The 18122-nt window shown below is 38.7% G+C and overlaps 1 protein-coding gene across 9 annotated transcripts in view; it reads left to right on the top strand.

The window, feature by feature from the left end:
- The first annotated feature begins 1504 nt into the window (after positions 1-1504).
- ubac2 (UBA domain containing 2) overlaps positions 1505-18122 on the top strand; it is a 50339-nt gene continuing 33721 nt past the window's right edge. For 3 of the 9 annotated variants that reach the window (XM_034681112.1, XM_034681110.1, XM_034681113.1), the window contains exons 1-9: positions 1505-1702; positions 3974-4098; positions 7380-7499; positions 7989-8095; positions 12434-12557; positions 12686-12733; positions 12991-13099; positions 15732-15874; positions 16017-16199. In XM_034681112.1, the coding sequence (XP_034537003.1) occupies positions 1672-1702; positions 3974-4098; positions 7380-7499; positions 7989-8095; positions 12434-12557; positions 12686-12733; positions 12991-13099; positions 15732-15874; positions 16017-16199 (990 nt within the window). In that variant the 5' untranslated portion in view covers positions 1505-1671. Of the gene's footprint in view, positions 1703-3973; positions 4099-7379; positions 7500-7988; positions 8096-12433; positions 12558-12685; positions 12734-12990; positions 13100-15731; positions 15875-16016; positions 16200-16326; positions 16419-16818; positions 16843-17473; positions 17522-17911; positions 17957-18122 lie in introns of those variants that run through there. The other 6 variants (XR_004630925.1, XM_034681114.1, XM_034681116.1 and 3 more) reach the window with 5 other exon arrangements.

An 18122-nucleotide genomic window follows, 5' to 3' on the forward strand; every position in this document is an offset into this window, starting at 1 on the left:
AGTGTACATGGTCATAAATGATAAGGCTACAGATCAAACAATATCAGACAAGTACTCCAGGGCCTTGAAATACCCTCTCTGAGCTGCATGGGAGAACAGCAGGGGGGCATCATGGGTAAGGAGACTGCCCTTCACCTGCTGAAATGCCTTAGAGACAGACACTAAATCCCATCTGCAGGGGTGCTGCAGCAGATTGATCAGTGGTTGAAAACTCAGGGGTGTGGACTTACCAGTGGTCATTAGGCAGCTGATGTCCTTATAAACCTTCTCTCACTTCAGTGTGGATGCATTGCGGCGTGGTATTCAATAACATTGATAACTCTGAAAATAATTTTACAGTAATTTATTCCTCAAATGTATTGTTTTATTTTAGTAAAATTAAGTTTTATTTTCTCTACAGGGTTTTCTAGATCTATGTATTTTATGCTTTTGAAATAATTTTGGCATGTTTTTATTAATATGAAGTTATTTAATTTTCTTTGCTTGCTTCGTGTTTGTTTGAATTGTCATATTAATACATGCATGCAATACTTGTTTTTTTAATTAATTTTTTAATACTTTTTATTAAGTAGTTTTCACACAAAGAAACAACAACAAGGAAACAAAACAAGACAAAACAAAGACATGGCAGCATGTCAGCATTGGATGAGTTTTCTTACATATATATAAGACTATATTCTGTAAGTAAACAGCTCATTTTTAACTCATCCTTGAGAATAGGATTTGATACCCAATGCAGAAACACACTACAAGAATATGTATGCAATACTTAAATGATAGTAGTAATAATAATAAATAAATAAATTGCATGATTATAAAATGAAGAAGAAGAAGAAGAAGAAGAAGAAGAAGAAGAAGAAGAAGAAGAAGAAGAAGATTTTTGCATTAATTTTTCACAGCTGCAGAGGTAGTTGTAGCATTTTCTCACTCAAAATCCCATAACATATCTTATTAGTATATTCATCTACTACATGTGCACCCTGGCTTAGGCTAATTAAACTTATTCCATGCCTTTAAAAGTACTTCTACACCTTTCTTTGTACAGATAGTATTTTTTTTTATTTAGAACTTTTGAATTTGTGTTTAGCTTTATATATGTATTGTCCTTACTGTCTTGTTGTGTCCTTAGTGTCTTGTTATTAAGTACCAGTGTTCCATCCACTAGGTCAAATTCCTTGTGTGTGCGAGCTCACTTTGCAATAAAGCTTTCTTGAAACTTGAAAATCCAAAATCAATTTGTATTTTTTACTTTGGTACTTTCTATCCATTTTAAGTAACAAGTACGTTTTCAAATTAAAATAAACTAAAATGATTAACAAAACAACAATTATTTTGTATCTTTTTGTGGCATTCTCAAAGCAACGTGTCATTATGGTCTTTATCCACTTTTAGAGGTGCGTCGTGAAGGTAAGGTAACAGTCTAACTCAGCCCTCAACTCGGAGCAACAGCGCCCTCTGCAGGCCGGTTGCGTTTTCATGTCATCATAAAGCGAAAGGACCCTTTTTGGGCTTATCGGGACACCGTAGGAGGAGTTTTCCTTCCCACTGTCTTTCTCTTTACAGTCACAGCATGGATCCTGTTTTCACTTTTATTTCAGTGTTTTAGCATTGGTTTCGTGTTGCCTTGCGCTTAACGGGCTTCGTCTGGATTTCTTAACTTATATAGAGACCATGTTTACCACCACCGGGTCCCGGGGCCTGTGTAAGTAGCTCTATACACCGTTTAACGATAGCTGTTAGCCCCGTCAGCTAGCTTAGCTCACAGGTATTAGCATGTTACTGTCATTCATTTACTTTCATTATCTGTTTTATATGGCTGCTCTTAGTCTCTTTAAAAGTTGTTTTTCTATTAAGCTGGTTGACTTGGGCTGTGTACTGTAAAGAATACGTGGATGTTATGACAATATGTCACTTGAAATGTAGTGAAATATGTCTGTTCCTCCATTATTTACTCTTTAACTGTTCTTCCGTGGACTTATATCAATCAATCAATCAAGATTCAAAGGCTTTTATTGTCAATTTTCACTGTATATACGAGACATACAGGAAAAACGAGATGCTGTTTTTCTCTTCCAGCTTTTAAATATCTAAAATTTAAATATAAAATGCAATAAAATATAATAAAATACAGTTCTATAAAAACATCCTATGTACACAGTGCAGGTAGTGCAGTGACGGTTTAAAAATGGACAATGAAAATGAAAATAGATAACAGTGCAATAACAGTTCAATCAAGCAATCAATCAATCAAGCAAGCAATCAAGCTTTATTTATAAAGCACCTTTCATACAAATCAAATGCAACCCAAAGTGCTTTACAGCGATTGAAAAACAAGAGTGTTTATTAAAAGTGAATGTGTACATTCATATATATGTGTGGATGTACATCATATTATCTCGAGAACAGGGAAAGTTAAAACATTAATTTACTTGTTACTCTGGTTTTGTGTTGACATCTGCCAAATGAATGACCAATTTGTTTCTCTTCTGTATGTTAGTTAGTAATTCATCACGAGGAGCTGTTTTTGTTTTTGTTTTGTGGTTTGTTTGTCTTGTTTTGCTGACTGTGTTTTAGTGTGCATGATTGTATATGTGTTAGACCCCAGGAAGAATAGCCGATGCTTATGCTTGTGCTAATGCTAATGGGGATCCTAAGAAAGAAAGAAAGAAAGAAAGAAAGAAAGAAAGAAAGAAAGAAAGAAAGAAAGAAAGAGAGGAGCAGAAATAAAACAATGGCAAGACATATTAGGGGAAAATATTAATAATTATAATAAAAATAGTAATACAAATTAAAATAAGATAAAATACTAATGCACACCAACTATAAATTATGTGTAATTAAAATAAGTTAAAGCATCAAAATTAAGAATACAAATAGTTAGAATAAATAGATTTAAAAAGGGTAAGGATAAGAGTTGAAAATAAAACTAAGGCTAAAAATCTCAATAAAACTGAGTAGAAGACTGAAGGGCAACATGGAGGACAGGACGAGCCCCTGGGAACTTTTTTGGAAATATTCAAAAACTGATAAAAACACTGGAACCAGAGACTAAACTCATTACAATTTAATTTAATGGACTGGATTTATTTTATTTGGATTTCTTTTCAAAAATGATATATTTGTTTTGATTGTCTAATCTCTTTTTTTCTATGACATGTCAGAGTATGTCCACGCCAAAACAAGACTCAGTCTTTGAAAACACCTTGTACTTGTTTATATGTTTATTAAAAATTAAATTAAAAAAATGTAAATGAAAAAAAAACAAAGAAAACTGATAAATAAAATAGATAAATAAATCAATAAAAATAGAATAAGATAACAGATGAAATTACTTAAATAATAAAGCAACATTTAAATCAATATTACAGTAAAAGGTAAGTAATACAATTGTTAAACCCTACGTAAAAGCCAGACTGAATCAATACGTTTTTAATTTAGTTTAAGTCTCAATATCTCCATCAGCTCCTCTCAGATCCCCCGACAGGCTGTTCCATAGTTTAGGAGCGTAGTGGATGAAAGCAGCGTCACTGAAAGTTTTTGTTCTTCTCTGAGGAACAGCTAAAAGAGAGCAGCCGGAGGATCTGAGAGGCCTTCCCGGTTTATACACTAAAAGCTGAGATGTAGTCTGGTGCGAGGCCATGCAGCGCCTTAAAAACTAATAAAATAATTAAAAAATCAATACGAAAAGCAACAAGCAGCCAATGTAAAGATTTGAAAATAGGCGTATTGTGTGCTCTCCTCTGGTCTTCATTAAAACTCTAGCTGCTGCTTTATTTTGTATTAGTTTCAGTTTGTTTCTTGTGTTCTTTGAAGACCAGAAAGGAGAGCATTGCAGTCATAGTCTAGCCTTCTGGTAATAAAAGTGTGCATTAGTCTCTATGTGTTATCTGTTGCTCAACTCTTGTTAGGCTGTTAAGAGAAGAAGGCTGTAGTGTTACACCATGGCCATAATGTTTTTTTGTGTCGGGCACAGACAAGGCTCCTCTGTCTAAAGGCCTCCTGATGGTTCTGAATGGACTGACTGTGATGCTAACCCTGCTGCCACAGTACCAGGAACTGTTTGAATACAACCTACAGGCTGCCGTAAAGCAGCACCAGGTATGTCTCCTGTCTCTGAGTTTTTTTTGAAAGATAGCCAGAGAAGTGTGAGACTAAATCCAGCACAAATCCAGATAATTTGCCTGGGAGCCCAGTTGTTCTACTCTGTATGAAGTCAGATACAATGCTAGCCTTAGATCGAAGAGTAAATTTACAGTCAGCAGGTTAAGAGAAAATCTGCTGTGACCATCAAGAATCAGCCATTTCAGGGACTATACAAGGAATTTCAATTTCATCAGAACAGGACAAATTGTTGTCATGTATTTTTTAAGACCTCAGCTAAATAGCAAAAACCCCGACAAGAGGCTGAATGGAAAAAGTTACTGACTACATCAGCTGTTTGTGACCACCTGAATAGTGCTGGGCGATATTGAAAATAATGTTATCAGGGTGAAATATTTCATATCAGTCGATATCGATAATTATCACGATAAATATCATATCATTATTTTATTTAGATTCAAATGCAGATTTTTGCTCCTGAGTGAAAGTTGAAGAAACCAGTTTGTTAGTTTGTATCTGGATTTAGTTTTCTGATAAACTTCTTGAATCCATCATTTCTGACGGTGCTAACAGGAAGCAGGTCTTTTGTGTAGAATTAGATTTTTTGTGAAATTTTATTTTGTGATTCTTATTTTTCTCAGATTGATGTTATTCCATAATTTGATTTAAATTTACAACAACTATATATAAAATTGTTTACTGTGTATAAGTATAGTAGAGTATTGTTTTGAGTTGTGCTCTCCCCTTTTAGATTATTATGAGCTACGGGCAGAGTGTTGTTTTCCCACAGTGCAGTGAATGCATCACGTTTATTCAGTGTTCAGTTTGGTCGTGGTGGACATTAAACGTGTTAGAGTCGTCACTGTGCTCTTCCTTTACCCACATCCTGAAAGTAAATTTAATGAAGTGTATTAAGTTAATAATCAACACCGAATCGACACAGTGTCAGACTAATGGCTCTGCATTGAGCTGCTAGGTTTTGCGTTTTCTTCCGTAGCTGTCTCAGCTGTGTTTACATTCTGCTCTGAACGTCTTTAAGCCGAGCCTACCTCTCATCCCGCGACATGATTCGCTGTTCAATGCCATCTACAGTCATGGCCAAAAGTTTTGAGAATGACACAACTATTAATTTTCACAAAGTCTGCTGTTTCAGTTTTTATAATGGCAATTTGCATATACTCCAGAATGTTATGAGGAGTGATCAGCTCAACTGCAATTAATTGCAAAGTCCCTCTTTGCCTTGAAAATGAACTTTATCACCAAAAACACATTTCCACTGCATTTCAGCCCTGCCACAAAAGGACCAGCTAACATCATTTCAATGACACACAGGTGTCACACACATTAACACAGGTGTGGGTGTTGATGAGGACAAGGCTGGCGATCAATCTGTCATGATTGAGTGACTGGACACTTTAAAAGGAAGATGGTGCATGACACCATTGTTCCTCATCTGTTAGCCATGGTTACCTGCAAGGAAACACGTGCAGCCATCATTGCATTGCACAAAAAGGGCCTAACAGGCAAGTTTATAGCAGCGAGTAAGATTGCACCTCAGTCAACCGTCTATCGAATTATCAAGAACTTCAAGGAGAGAGGTTCAATTGTTGCCAAACAGGCTCCAGGGCGCCCAAGAAAGTCCAGCAAGCGCCAGGACCGTCTCCTGAAGGTGTTACATCTGCGGGATCGGGCCACCACCAGTGCAGAGCTTGCTCAGGAATGGCAGCAGGCAGGTGTGAGTGCATCTGCACGCACAGTGAGGCGAAGACTTTTGGAGGAAGGCCTGGTGTCAAGGAGGGCAGCAAAGAAGCCACTTCTCTCCAGTAAAAACATCAGGGACAGACTGATATTCTGCAGAAGGTACAGGGACTGGACTGCTGAGGACTGGGGTAAAGTAATTTTCTCTGATGAATCCCCTTTCCGATTGTTTGGGGCATCTGGAGGAAGGCTTGTTTGGAGAAGACGAGGTGAGCGCTACCATCAGTCCTGTCTCTTGCCAACAGTGAAGCATCCTGAGACCATTCATGTGTAGGGTTGCTTTTCGGTCAAGGGAGTGGGCTCTCTCACAATCTTGCCTAAAAACACAGCCATGAATAAAGAATGGCACCAGAACGTCCTCCGAGAGCAACTTCTCCCAACCATCCAAGGGCAGTTTGGTGATGAAGAATGCCTTTTCCAGCATGATGGAGCACCTTGCCATAAAGCAAAACATTAAGATTTTGGGCCCTTGGCCAGGAAACTCCCCAGATCTTAATCCCATTGAGAACTTGTGGTCAATCCTCAAGAGGCGGGTGGACAATCAAAAACCCACAAATTCTGACAAACTCCAAGCATTGATTATGCAAGAATGGACTGCCATTAGTCAGGATTTGGTCCAGAAGTGGATTGACAGCATGCCAGGGAGAATTGCAGAGGTCTTGAAAAAGAAGGGTCAACACTGCAAATATTGACTTATTGCATGAATTCTGTGTAATTCTCAATAAAAGCTTTTGATACTTATGAAATGCTTCTAATTGTATTTCATTATACCATAGAAACATCTGACAAAAACACCTAAAAACCCTGAAGCAGCAGACTTTGTGAAAATGTAATATTTTTGTCATTCTCAAAACTTTTGGCCATGACTGTACTTCTTCTGTCTAATGTTGGTTGGCAACAAGCATTTAAGGCTTATTAGCGCCCCCTCCTTTTAAGTGGCTGGGGGGTGTAATAACATGTTTATTATAATCGAACATCTTTTATATTTATATCGAGAAAAATTATATCACCATAATTATTGTTATCGAATAATCCCCCAGCACTACACCTGAGTATGCTCACACCTTCACAAGAAAACCAGTTGCAGCGTAGCGTAGACAGGGTTATAAGTCAAAGGTCATGCATCATGAAAGACAGAGCATGACTTGAGTATAAAGAAGCTTGTTCCCACATGATAACAGAGACCACTAGCATATTCAATTACCAGTTATCACTGGACTGAAGTTCCATTCTCAGGTGACATGATGATGTCTTGGGCATTTCTATCCAGATTTTCAGGCAAAATTAAATCAAAAGTAGACACACACAGCCCCCATTGGAGGCTGGATCCAGAATAATCAAGCATATTGAACAAACATAAAGATCCGGACACCACGAAGCTCCTGTTAAAGGGTTCATTCAGCACAAAGTGATGTTTTTTTGTGGCTAGAGATAATGAATACTGAAGTTATAGAAAAGTCATTATTCCATATTCATAATGTTTTATGTGTGAATGTATAACTTTGCTCTCCTTTTTGTAGATCTGGAGGCTGCTGTTGGGCCGGCTGGTTTGTCTAGATGTGAAGGATGCCTTCTGTACTAGTCTGCTCATCTACAACTTCAGAATCTTTGAGAGGAGGTTTGGCACCAGGAAGTTTGCAGTAAGCAACACAACCACTAACATTGGACAGATAGATGAATATACAAAGCACACATTTAATGAACGTGATGCCCCCAAAACCTTGAACTTATCTAGTGTAATAAATGGGAAGTTAGGTTGGTCATGTTCTTGTTTGTTTATGGTTTATTTCATTTCCAGTTACTCTCATGAACAACAGATAAAATGTAAGATCTTTTATTACATGGGTAAACTTGTGAGTCAATATGAGGTTCAGCTGTTAAGCCACTTCTCCTTTTTGAGAAGAGGTTACAGAACTTCCTCATTTGGCACACATAAAAAATATTTGTTAGCTTTTAGCCAACACTAATACACTGCATCACATAGCAATATCTGTGATTAATGATGTACATGGTCCTTTTAAAAATGAAATATAATGAATGTTGTGTATAATGTAATGAAATATATAATGGCAATAGCAGCCTGTGTCTTAATTTTATGATCTCTTATCTGTTCTTCTTTCTCACTCCAGTCCTTCCTCTTGGGAACTTGGTGTCTGTCTGCGCTGCTGGACTTCCTGCTCGCCCAGGCTTTCCAGTTTCTGCTTGAGTACGAGGTGGAGGAACTGTCAGCAGGACTGTGAGTAGTGTGATCACTAGGGATGTCAACATTTGTTAAGAACTTATAAGTTCTCTGAATCAGCTGATTAAAGGTGTTGCGCACAGCGGAGACGCTCAGCTGGGGGCTGCGGCTGAGTGACAGGTCTCCACTTTTTTTTCTCTGCCTGTGGACTGATTATGCCCCAGTTGCGCTCCCGGCTGATACCTGACCGCGTTGATATGCTTACTTTTATGACTGTATGTCCGCGGAGATTATGAGCCTGCTCCACATGCTGATATTCAGCGTGTTTAACATTTTGAACACCTCAATACAACCCATAGCTATTCAATACTGTCAGTTATATACATTGTGTTGTGAAGGAAAATTTGATTCATGGGAAAAAACGCATTTGGCTTTGTTTTTGACATGGAAAACGTTTACGTTTTTCTTAATGATTAATCAATAATGGATTGTTAAGGTGACATATCACGCTTTTTTCATCAATACATATTGGTCTAAGAGGTCCCCAAAACATGTCTTTAAAGTTTATGCTCAAAAAAACACTTTGAAATCAGATTTTGGCATGCCTGAAAACCCCTCTTCATCAGTCCTCCTCAGAACACTCTGTTTTCCCTCTGACCACACCCCATCCGGAAGTGGATGTGCCTCGACTCTCCAGCACGTTGATCTAATGTTTACATGTTGGCTGAATATACACGGCTGCTCAGAGATCGCGTTACTTCAACCCTCTGAATCTGATCCAGAATCTGATCCTGACGGAGAGGCGCCTGTAGCAGGACCTTTCTGAACGATTGGTCATAGATTTAGTGTTTCTTGTTGTTTTATTTATCATTATGTAGACGTGTGTCTTGGTACACAGCTACGAACATGTAGCTATGTGGCTATGCTAACTAGCGCTAGCACTTATCTATGACAAATAAAAATCATCCACTAGATCTTCAAATCTGCAGGCCTGGGGAGTAAAACCGACCTCTGCCAGAAAGGCAGTGGGACCTTTTCTGAAGGATTGGTCACAGATTCTGTGTTTCTTGTTGTTTTATTTGTCAGTATGTTGACGTGTGTCTTGGTACACAGCTACAGCTACGACATGTAGCTATGTAGCTATGCTAACTAGCGCTAGCACTTATCCATGATAAATAAAAATCATCCACTAGATCTTCAAATCTGCAGATGTGGGGAGTAAAACCGACCTTTGTGTTTATAAGACAGCCTACAACTAGCATGCCTCCCTCCTAAGCTCCTTGTTAGCACACATTTGTGCAGGTAATGAAAAACGGAGGGGGGATTCAGTATTATTTTATATAGTCCATGGGCTGAACAAGCTCCGAGCTCTGACTCCGTGACAGACCGGATATTGTTGTTACGTAACAAAAACACGGAAGTCTGAAACGGCTCTTTTCACACACATTTACAGAAAGGTGTAGAAATCAAAACAGGGGCAGAATGGATTTTTTTCATTCTCGGGGGGTTTGTAGACATGCCAGGGACACATATTTCAGGTAGAGAACCATTAAAAAGTCGATTTTGCATGATATGTCACCTTTAAAATTTCAAAAGATCGTCACGGAAAATATTTGAAATTTAGAATCCCTAATTTATTTTATTATTTATTATAGAATAGAATAGAATGCCTTTATTGTCATTGTAACAAGTACGTAAATTGAAAGGTGCAGTCCTCATTAGATGCCATTTAAAAGAGACTAAAACAATCAAGTTATAAAAAGTAATAAATACAGGAATAACAAAACACTGTCATACACAAAACATGCAAATCAAATCATGGAGTCTTATTATTGAACAGTTTGTTAGTGATGCACTGGACTATGTTGCACAAAGTCACTGTTCAAAAAGCCCACACTCAAGCAGTGTTGAGAGCAGTAATGACTCTTGAATATTATTATATTCATCCTCTAAAATTTGCACTCTGGCTTAGGCTAATTCATTCATTTATATCTTAAAAGTACTTCTATACCTTTCTTTGTGCAGATAGTATTTTTATTTAGAATTCTTAAATTTAGTTTTTAGGTTTCTATATTTATTGTCTTGTTGTTAAGTACCAATGTTCCATTCACCATGTCAGCTCACTTTGCAATAAAGATTTCTTGATTCTTGATTCTAATGGTCACTGTAGTAAAAGCTGAGCATCACTGATGCGGCATCTTTGAAAATAAGAGATTTCAATGTTTTGGCCACTGAAAACCTTACAGTTAAAATATTAATACTGGTATCCTGGTGTTTAGTGAGGTGTGTGATGTATTAGGGTGATATTCAAATCATGTGTCACTTAAGTGGAAAAGCTTCCTTTTTTCACCTCCACATATCACCATGTAAGCTGTGGGCAGCATTAACTTTTTGTAATGTCTTAATCCCCCTCATACATTATATTTGGGTATACAGTATTTGGATGGCATTGAACTGTGACAGCAGCAAACAACCGTTGGAGTAATAAGTTGTAATTAAGTAAAAGTTCCAAAACTGGGGCCTGTAGAGCTCCAGTAAAAAAAAAATCTTAAAAATGAAATATAGACGAAAGTCCATTAGTGATAGTTCTGCTGCCAATGTGACAGGTCGATAAGTAGATGTTTCAATCAGAAGAGGCTGACAGTTCAGATGCTCCACAAACTCTGGTTCATTAGTTGACATTCTGCACCTTTAAAAGTTTTTATCAAAAAAAGAAAAGACAGTATTTTATCTCAGGTCTTCATAGCCCTGTTTGCCATCACTAGTAATGTAGGTGTATTAAAATGTGTGACTTGAGGATGTGTACTAGGATTCTAAAACTGTACCATCAAAAGAAGAAACCATTTATAAACATTAGTGGTGCAACGGATCACCGTTGATCCGTGATCCGTTCGGATGCCTCTCCACGGTTCGGCACGGACGTAGTCCGCGGATCGGTTGATGAAAAAAGTTGCGCGTGTTCACGTGATGACCGCATGTTCAATCCACTCTCACTCGTCAAGCGCAGTGGTAGTCGTGGTAAGTGAAGGAGCAGAGGAACTTGAAAACCCTCCTGCATCTTGTAAGTCACATGTATGGGAGCATTTTGGTTTCTCTGTGAAATACAGTGAATGCTGAATGTGCTTGAGCCACGTTATGAAATTCCGTTGCGCACCCACTAGACCAGAGGCCGTCAATACGCGGCCCGCGGACCGCATCCGGCCGCCTATTTGTGGTCCCCGAACTGTTATTCCTTCACTCTGTGTTTTGGTCGGGTCACCGCGTGTTTACTGGGACTTGTCTCCATGTCAACGTTACGCAGACAGGCTGTTACTGGGTCACTTAGAGTCCAATGCTGCGAGTACAATTTTTAACTTGATGAAAATCAGCGATTGAAAGAAGAATAGAGTGAAATTTTAGAAGTTCCTCTGCTCCTTCACTTGCCATGCCATGAAATGCAGTGAATGAGGCAGGACGGCCCACAGATAGGGTGCTTCGCACATGCAGTACATTTCAAGTTGAATGTTGTTTTTATTTAATGGGCAAAGTGTTTTACAAAATAAATGGAGGGACAAAGTTATGTTTGTCTTGTCTTCTTTTTATTTTTTTATTTTTTTTTGCTGATCCGAAAAATGATCCGATCCGTGACTCAAAACCGTGATCTGATCCGAACCGTGAGTTTTTTGATCCGTTGCGCCCCTAATAAACATGATCCACAAATGCTGACGACTTCCCTGGGCCTGAGCCCATTTAAAATTGACTGACAGAAAACTTTCCTGTGGTCTAACAAATCAATAGATGCAGATTCCTCTGCTCTAAAAAGGAGAGGGAACGTCCGGCTTGTGATCAACGCACATCTCAAACAGCAGCATTCCTGATAGTATGGGGATGCATAAGTACCCATGGCATGGCTAGTTTACATTTCCGAGAAGGCACCATTAATGCTAGAACGATAAAGGTTCTGGAACAACATTATGCTGCCATGCAGTTTCTTTTTCGGGGAAGACCTTGCATAATGCAGCAAGAAGATGCTAAACTACATTTTACACGTGTTACAGCAGCATGCCTCGGTAGGAGAAGCAGTTTAGTGCTAAACATTCAACATTTGATATGTTGTCTTTGCAATATTTTCATTTAATTTTAGGTTTTAAATGATTTGCAAACCATCAAATTCTGCTTTTATCAACATTTTACAAAACGTCTCAAATACTATGAAATTGGATTTGTAGTTTGGAACAAAGCACTTGTATCAGCGCCACCAATTGGGCAAAAAGGAACATTGACATTTATGATATTGTCAAAAATCAGTTATTGTACATCTCCTGTAAAATCTTGTTCAAACTTTAATTTCAATCCTGTCTGCTTATTCATTTTAGCTCTCTTCAACCTCTTCTCTTTCCTCTCCTTCTCTCACAGGCTCGCTCCAGTCTTTTCTTTGTTTGTGCCTTTCTACCTGTTGATCCCTAGGATGCCTGTCACCCAGGTCCTGGGTCACATCCAGATCACCAACAAGACTCTGGTCTACATAGTAGGCTTGCAGGTGAGTCCATGTTCTGCTAGCTTTGGGATGATTGTATGTCTGTTTTACTATCTCATGTACTGCTGTTGAATTCTTGAGAATACAATAATGTTGTCTTATTGTTTCTCTCTCTGTCTTTTGTGTCCCAGCTGTTGACGTCCAGCCCCTTCATGTGGCTTCTTGCACTCAGTGGACTGGTGAGAAGGGAAACTCTACTTGTCATTCTACCTTGAAACTAGGAAGTGTATTATTATCTCTTCATTCACCCCATGTGAGGTATAAACAAGACACTAAAAGGAGCTAGAAAGTAATGACGAGTTAATCATCTCTCTGGGAGTTAGCCTTTTAAGCTAACTTAACATGGCCAGTTTAATGAACTGAAATGTTGCTTTGTCCAGGTTTGGCCTATGACTTCTTTACTTTTTTTTTTAACATGTATGAATTTGTCTTCCAGATTTCAGGAGGACTGTACCACTCCAATTTCCTCCACTTGCAGAAGCTCCTCTTTGTACCTGTCTGGGTGTCTCGGATTGGACGGTATATTCTGGAGCCACTGTTCTCAAGTGAGTCTGACTGTTAGGGTAGTCATGTGAAAGTCTCTTGCTCTGTGACCAGCCTTGCAGTGCCTGCGCTTCTGTCACCGTCTCTCAATTCAATTCAATTTGCTCTATTGGCATGAACAAAGACGAGAAGATGTTGTTGCCAAAGCACATAAAAATCATATACATACATTACATACATATTCATTACATATTATATATATTGCATATTTTATACGCATTAGTGAACCATGCTGTCACCCATACAGCATATCTCAATGTCCTCACATGATGCGGTAGGTTCATAAAACCTTCACCTAAAATCAGATATTATGGGATGGTGCGTCCCTCAGGCTGACAGGCCGACACATATTTAGCAGCCAGAGGAGCTGCTGACCCTTCCCCTAGGAGAACTGTCTAATTCTCTCTGTCTAATTGAGTTGTGATATCTTTTTACATTTTGGTATATCAAACAGTGCTATTAAGATGATGACCTATGTGCTATCTTATAATTCATATTCCCACCATTAAACCCTTGGAAAATCTCATGGTCCACAGATGTACCATGTAACCCAAGGAGTTGTTATAGTGATCAATAAGGACATAAATTATAAGCACTATGAAAGAATGAATAAAACTAGGGATGCACGATATTGGGTTTTTTGCCGCTATCCGATATGTCGATATTTTACAACTCATTTCGCCAATTACCGATACCAATATGTTTTTTTTGCACACCCAATTGCAGAGATCATCAATTCTCTTCTGTATTGGAATTAGCGTACAGTATTATGGTGATACTCTTATATCACATTTGTTATGTAATATTCATTTCTTGTGCAAAATAAGAAAAATACTTAAAACTGCATATTTATTTACGACAATTGCTTTCAAACAAAATTCATACAAAAAGATACATCCTACTTGAAACTTGGATGATGCTCTCCCTGAGACAATCATAACAAAACCCACAACCAGGGCAAATTTGGCCAATTTCACATTTGACGTAGTAAGTAAACCTAACTTCTGTTCACAGGGAACATGTGAAGAGTGTAACTGTAGAGCAAGTAAACCAAATTAAATAAAATGGTTACTCTTTGACAGTAAATGTGCCTAAATTAGTCAGCTACATGTGCCTTACAGACTGCTGCTTAAATTCAAATTTCACTTAAAACATGAGCCCAACATGTGTGCAGTAGCCCATTATTATATCGGTCAATTATATCAGTATGTTGGCTGATGTCCGATAGTTCATTTTTAAGCCAATATTAGCCGATACAGATAACGTGCCGATAATATTGTGCATCCCTAAATAAAACATGAAGGGGCTACATGTTGTCATGAACCTTACAATTCAAATCCATTCAGATTCTTTGTGTCCCAATTCAGTCCGTTACTGATTCAATAATGATCAGTATGATTCAAAATCAATTCATTAAAATGCATTGATGACAGAAATACCCAGATCATCCGTTATAGTTTATATCACATTAACATTTGTTAAATAATAACGTGTGCATTATTTGTAGTGGTTTAGGGTAATGGCAATTTCTTGTTCAGGCTATGATGTCAGGGTGATAGATGAAATAAACTCATGGAGAGACAAATTATTGTCTTTTGTCAAGTTTTATTATCAGCGCTCTTTGCAAAGAAGGAGAAAACAAGTGAACTTCACTCAGTGGAAGTCAGATGTCTTCTGCCCCCAGAAATGTGAGTTCAAACAGTATATAGAAAATAAACAAAATAGGTGTGGTACATTGACAGGAAGCTTCTTCCAAAAAAGGTAACATCCTTTGGTCTAACAGATCATTGATGGGTAGAATACAGAATCTGTATCAAACAAAAGCCTTCTGTGTACGACCTTGGAGAACTGCACCTGCAACAGTTACTATCAGTCTTACAGAAGCACAGAGAAACAGAAAGCAACAGTTTATTAATTTACCACCACAATACGTCATCACAAAAGAAGGAGTTATGGGAATACATTAGATCTTACTAATAATTTTCCACCACATTAGAAAAAACTGACTCCATAATTATTTTTAGAGTACAGTCTGATTTATAGTGTACAGTTACATAGAGGTCTATCCCTCTGGATGTCCAGCATGTTAAGTGTCACTCTCTACAGACTTAAACAACTCAAGACTTCTTCCTTCATCTCCATGTATGGTTTTGGAACAGTGCCGTCTGTCGTGTATTTTTGTGTTTGCATGACTCAGCATGGTTCCAGTGAGTGTAGCATCTTCTGAAAGCCCTTGTTCTCAACATAACTGTAAGGACATACATCCTTACAGATGAAGATCGCCACAGACTCTGTTGTCATCCATGCATGCACAAAGCTCAATTTTGCAGTTTGCAGACATTCAAGTTGTGATGCCGCATTTGATTGTGGTCTAGGGGTTTAGATTTAGCCACGGGTTGTGAAACCTTCTCATAGTGTTTGCTGAACTGGTTGTTGAATTGTTGAAGTATTTTAATTCGGCCTCACAGAGCTTACACATGACATGAGTTTTATTCTGTTCCAGTTTAAATCTAAATCAAAATCTATAATACGTCCAAATATCTTCCTATGGATGTACTGTCTTTTCTTTTCTCTTTTACACAGTATCACTTATGTTTGTCTGCTTCCTAATGTGTTAACTGTTGTGTTCATCAGGCTCTGAACCAACCAATGAGACGCCTCTGGGGATGGGTGCCACTCTGGACATCCAGAGGCAGCAAAGAATGGACATACTGGACCAACAGCTGCTTCTGGCCCAATACAACGAGGCCAGGAGGACCGCCAGACAACAGCCACAGGTACATGTGCACAGACTGACCCTGACAAGCACACACAATGTCATAATTCAGTTACCTTTCAGCATTTAAGCTAGTAATTGTACTATTTTTGCAAGCTGTACACATATACTAAGTACTTAATCATGCGTGTATGTGTATGCAGCCCGGTTTACTACAGTGGACCAGGTTGTTCCCCTCACTAAGACAAAGAGGACAGAATCGACCCCCAATGCAGCCCAGCCCCCAAGCCCAGACACAACCATCAACAGAACCGTCAACAGAACCGTCAACAGAACCGTCAACACAACCACCGCTCACAGACAACTCTCCTGTGGCAGAGGAGCAGGTGGGTGTTCACCTTTTAGTTTCTTGGAAAAATTGGTTCTGTAGACCTATTTAGCATGTAAATGACATACTACAAATACAGATTCATATTGAATTTGGATCTATTAAATATGTCTGTTTCTATCCAGATCAAACCAAACTGACCCCAGATCAACAGAGAAACAAAAATCACTAAAATGAACAAATAAACTTTAAGTGTCTTCAGCTTATTTTATTTAAACGCGCTGTATGCCATTGCATGTTTTGTTTTTAGATGTCACATCAAATTGGCAATGCAAGTTAACTTTCGGGTTCGCCAAACTGTATGTGTATTTTAAATAAGCAAAAAATGGGACATCAATGTGGAAGTCCAGCCACGGCTTAAACTTGATTGCACAAAGACGTGTCAGATTACAACAACTGCTCTAGAGCAGCCTGTGGGAACTCTGTAGGGACACATGGTTCAAAGGCAAAAACATATAACAAACACAGGACGGTCTGTTACAGTAGTATTGAAATCAGCTGTACTTTTACTGCCACTTGAAACGATCATATTACATATATTGCTGTTGGAATGTTTTCACTTTCTTCTTTTTATAAGAAAACATATATTTTGGGGAATATTTGCCTTTATTTGACAGGACATCTGAAGAGAGACAGGAAATGAGGGGAGTAGAGAGAGGGGGAAGACATGCAGCAAATGGTCGAGGCTGGGAGTCAAACCCACAACCACTGTGACAAGGAGTATAGCCTCTGTATTTGGGGCACATGCTTTAACCGCTAGGCCAATAGCGCTCCTGTTTTCACTTTCTAATTAAAAATGTCTCCACACTGCTGACATTCAGCCCAGGGTTGTTAATTTAAAGTAACTCAGGGGTTGCATTGTGACACTAATTGTGCTGAGTTGATGGAAAATGGTAAATGGACTGTGTTTATACAGCGCTTTCTCTAGTCTTCTGACCGATCAAGGTGCTTTTTACATTACATATCACACCCAGGGGTCCAGCTCGCTTGGCTGGAAGTGAAGCTTCCACAAAAACTGCTCCCCCTGGTGGCTGGCTGCAGTATAGGTCAAAAAAATCTGTCTCCCCATTCATTTGAATGGGGGAGCAGTCAAACTTTAAAAAATAAATACACGTCGTACGAATGTTTCTCACATCCTTATGCTGTGGTGATATGTAGTTATTATTTGACTGTTTTGTGTTCAAGGCCTATTTCTTCTGAAAAGTTAATTTTTCGTTAGTTATCAGAGTTTAAAAAACGTGGTTTTACTTCTGGATTCACTTTGATTGACAGCTGCCGTAGAAGAAAACTCCGTAGGATCTTGTGACGCTACGCTGTAGGGCGGAGCTCGTTACCATGGCAACACAGAATTTACCGTGGCAACACAGACTGGCTGCAGAAAAATTTACAAGATGGCGGCGTTCAGGGATGGGTTTTTTTGGCTTCAAAACCATTCAATGGGAAAAGCCGGAGCAACGCTGTCCATTTTATTTACAGTCTATGGTCACACCACATTCACACACTGATGGCAGAGGCTGCTATGTAGAGAGCCCATCAGTAATAACTAACCCCATTCACACACCAATGGCCCAGCCACTGGGGGGGTTGAGTGTCATGTCCGAGGACACTTCTGCATATGGACATTGTGACCTGGAATCGAACCCCCAAACTGCCCATTGAGAAAGAGGTTGTAGAAGCCAACAAGTTCTTGACTACATCATCTGCCAACACGTGCGTCAACACTGAGATCTCAGTGTTGATCCAGTACATGACATGGTGAGGAATTTAGAATGTCATAAACACAACAGCACCTGAAGATAATTTGGGGAAACCGCTTTGAATGTGGGCACATTTCAAACTTCTGGTGTTACCTCATAGATTACAACACACTTGGCACTGATAGTGAGGCTGTTCTACTGATAGACTAACTACTGTTTGCCAA

The sequence above is a fragment of the Notolabrus celidotus genome, chromosome 4 (genome assembly GCF_009762535.1).
Source record: "Notolabrus celidotus isolate fNotCel1 chromosome 4, fNotCel1.pri, whole genome shotgun sequence".
Taxonomy (NCBI): domain Eukaryota; kingdom Metazoa; phylum Chordata; class Actinopteri; order Labriformes; family Labridae; genus Notolabrus; species Notolabrus celidotus.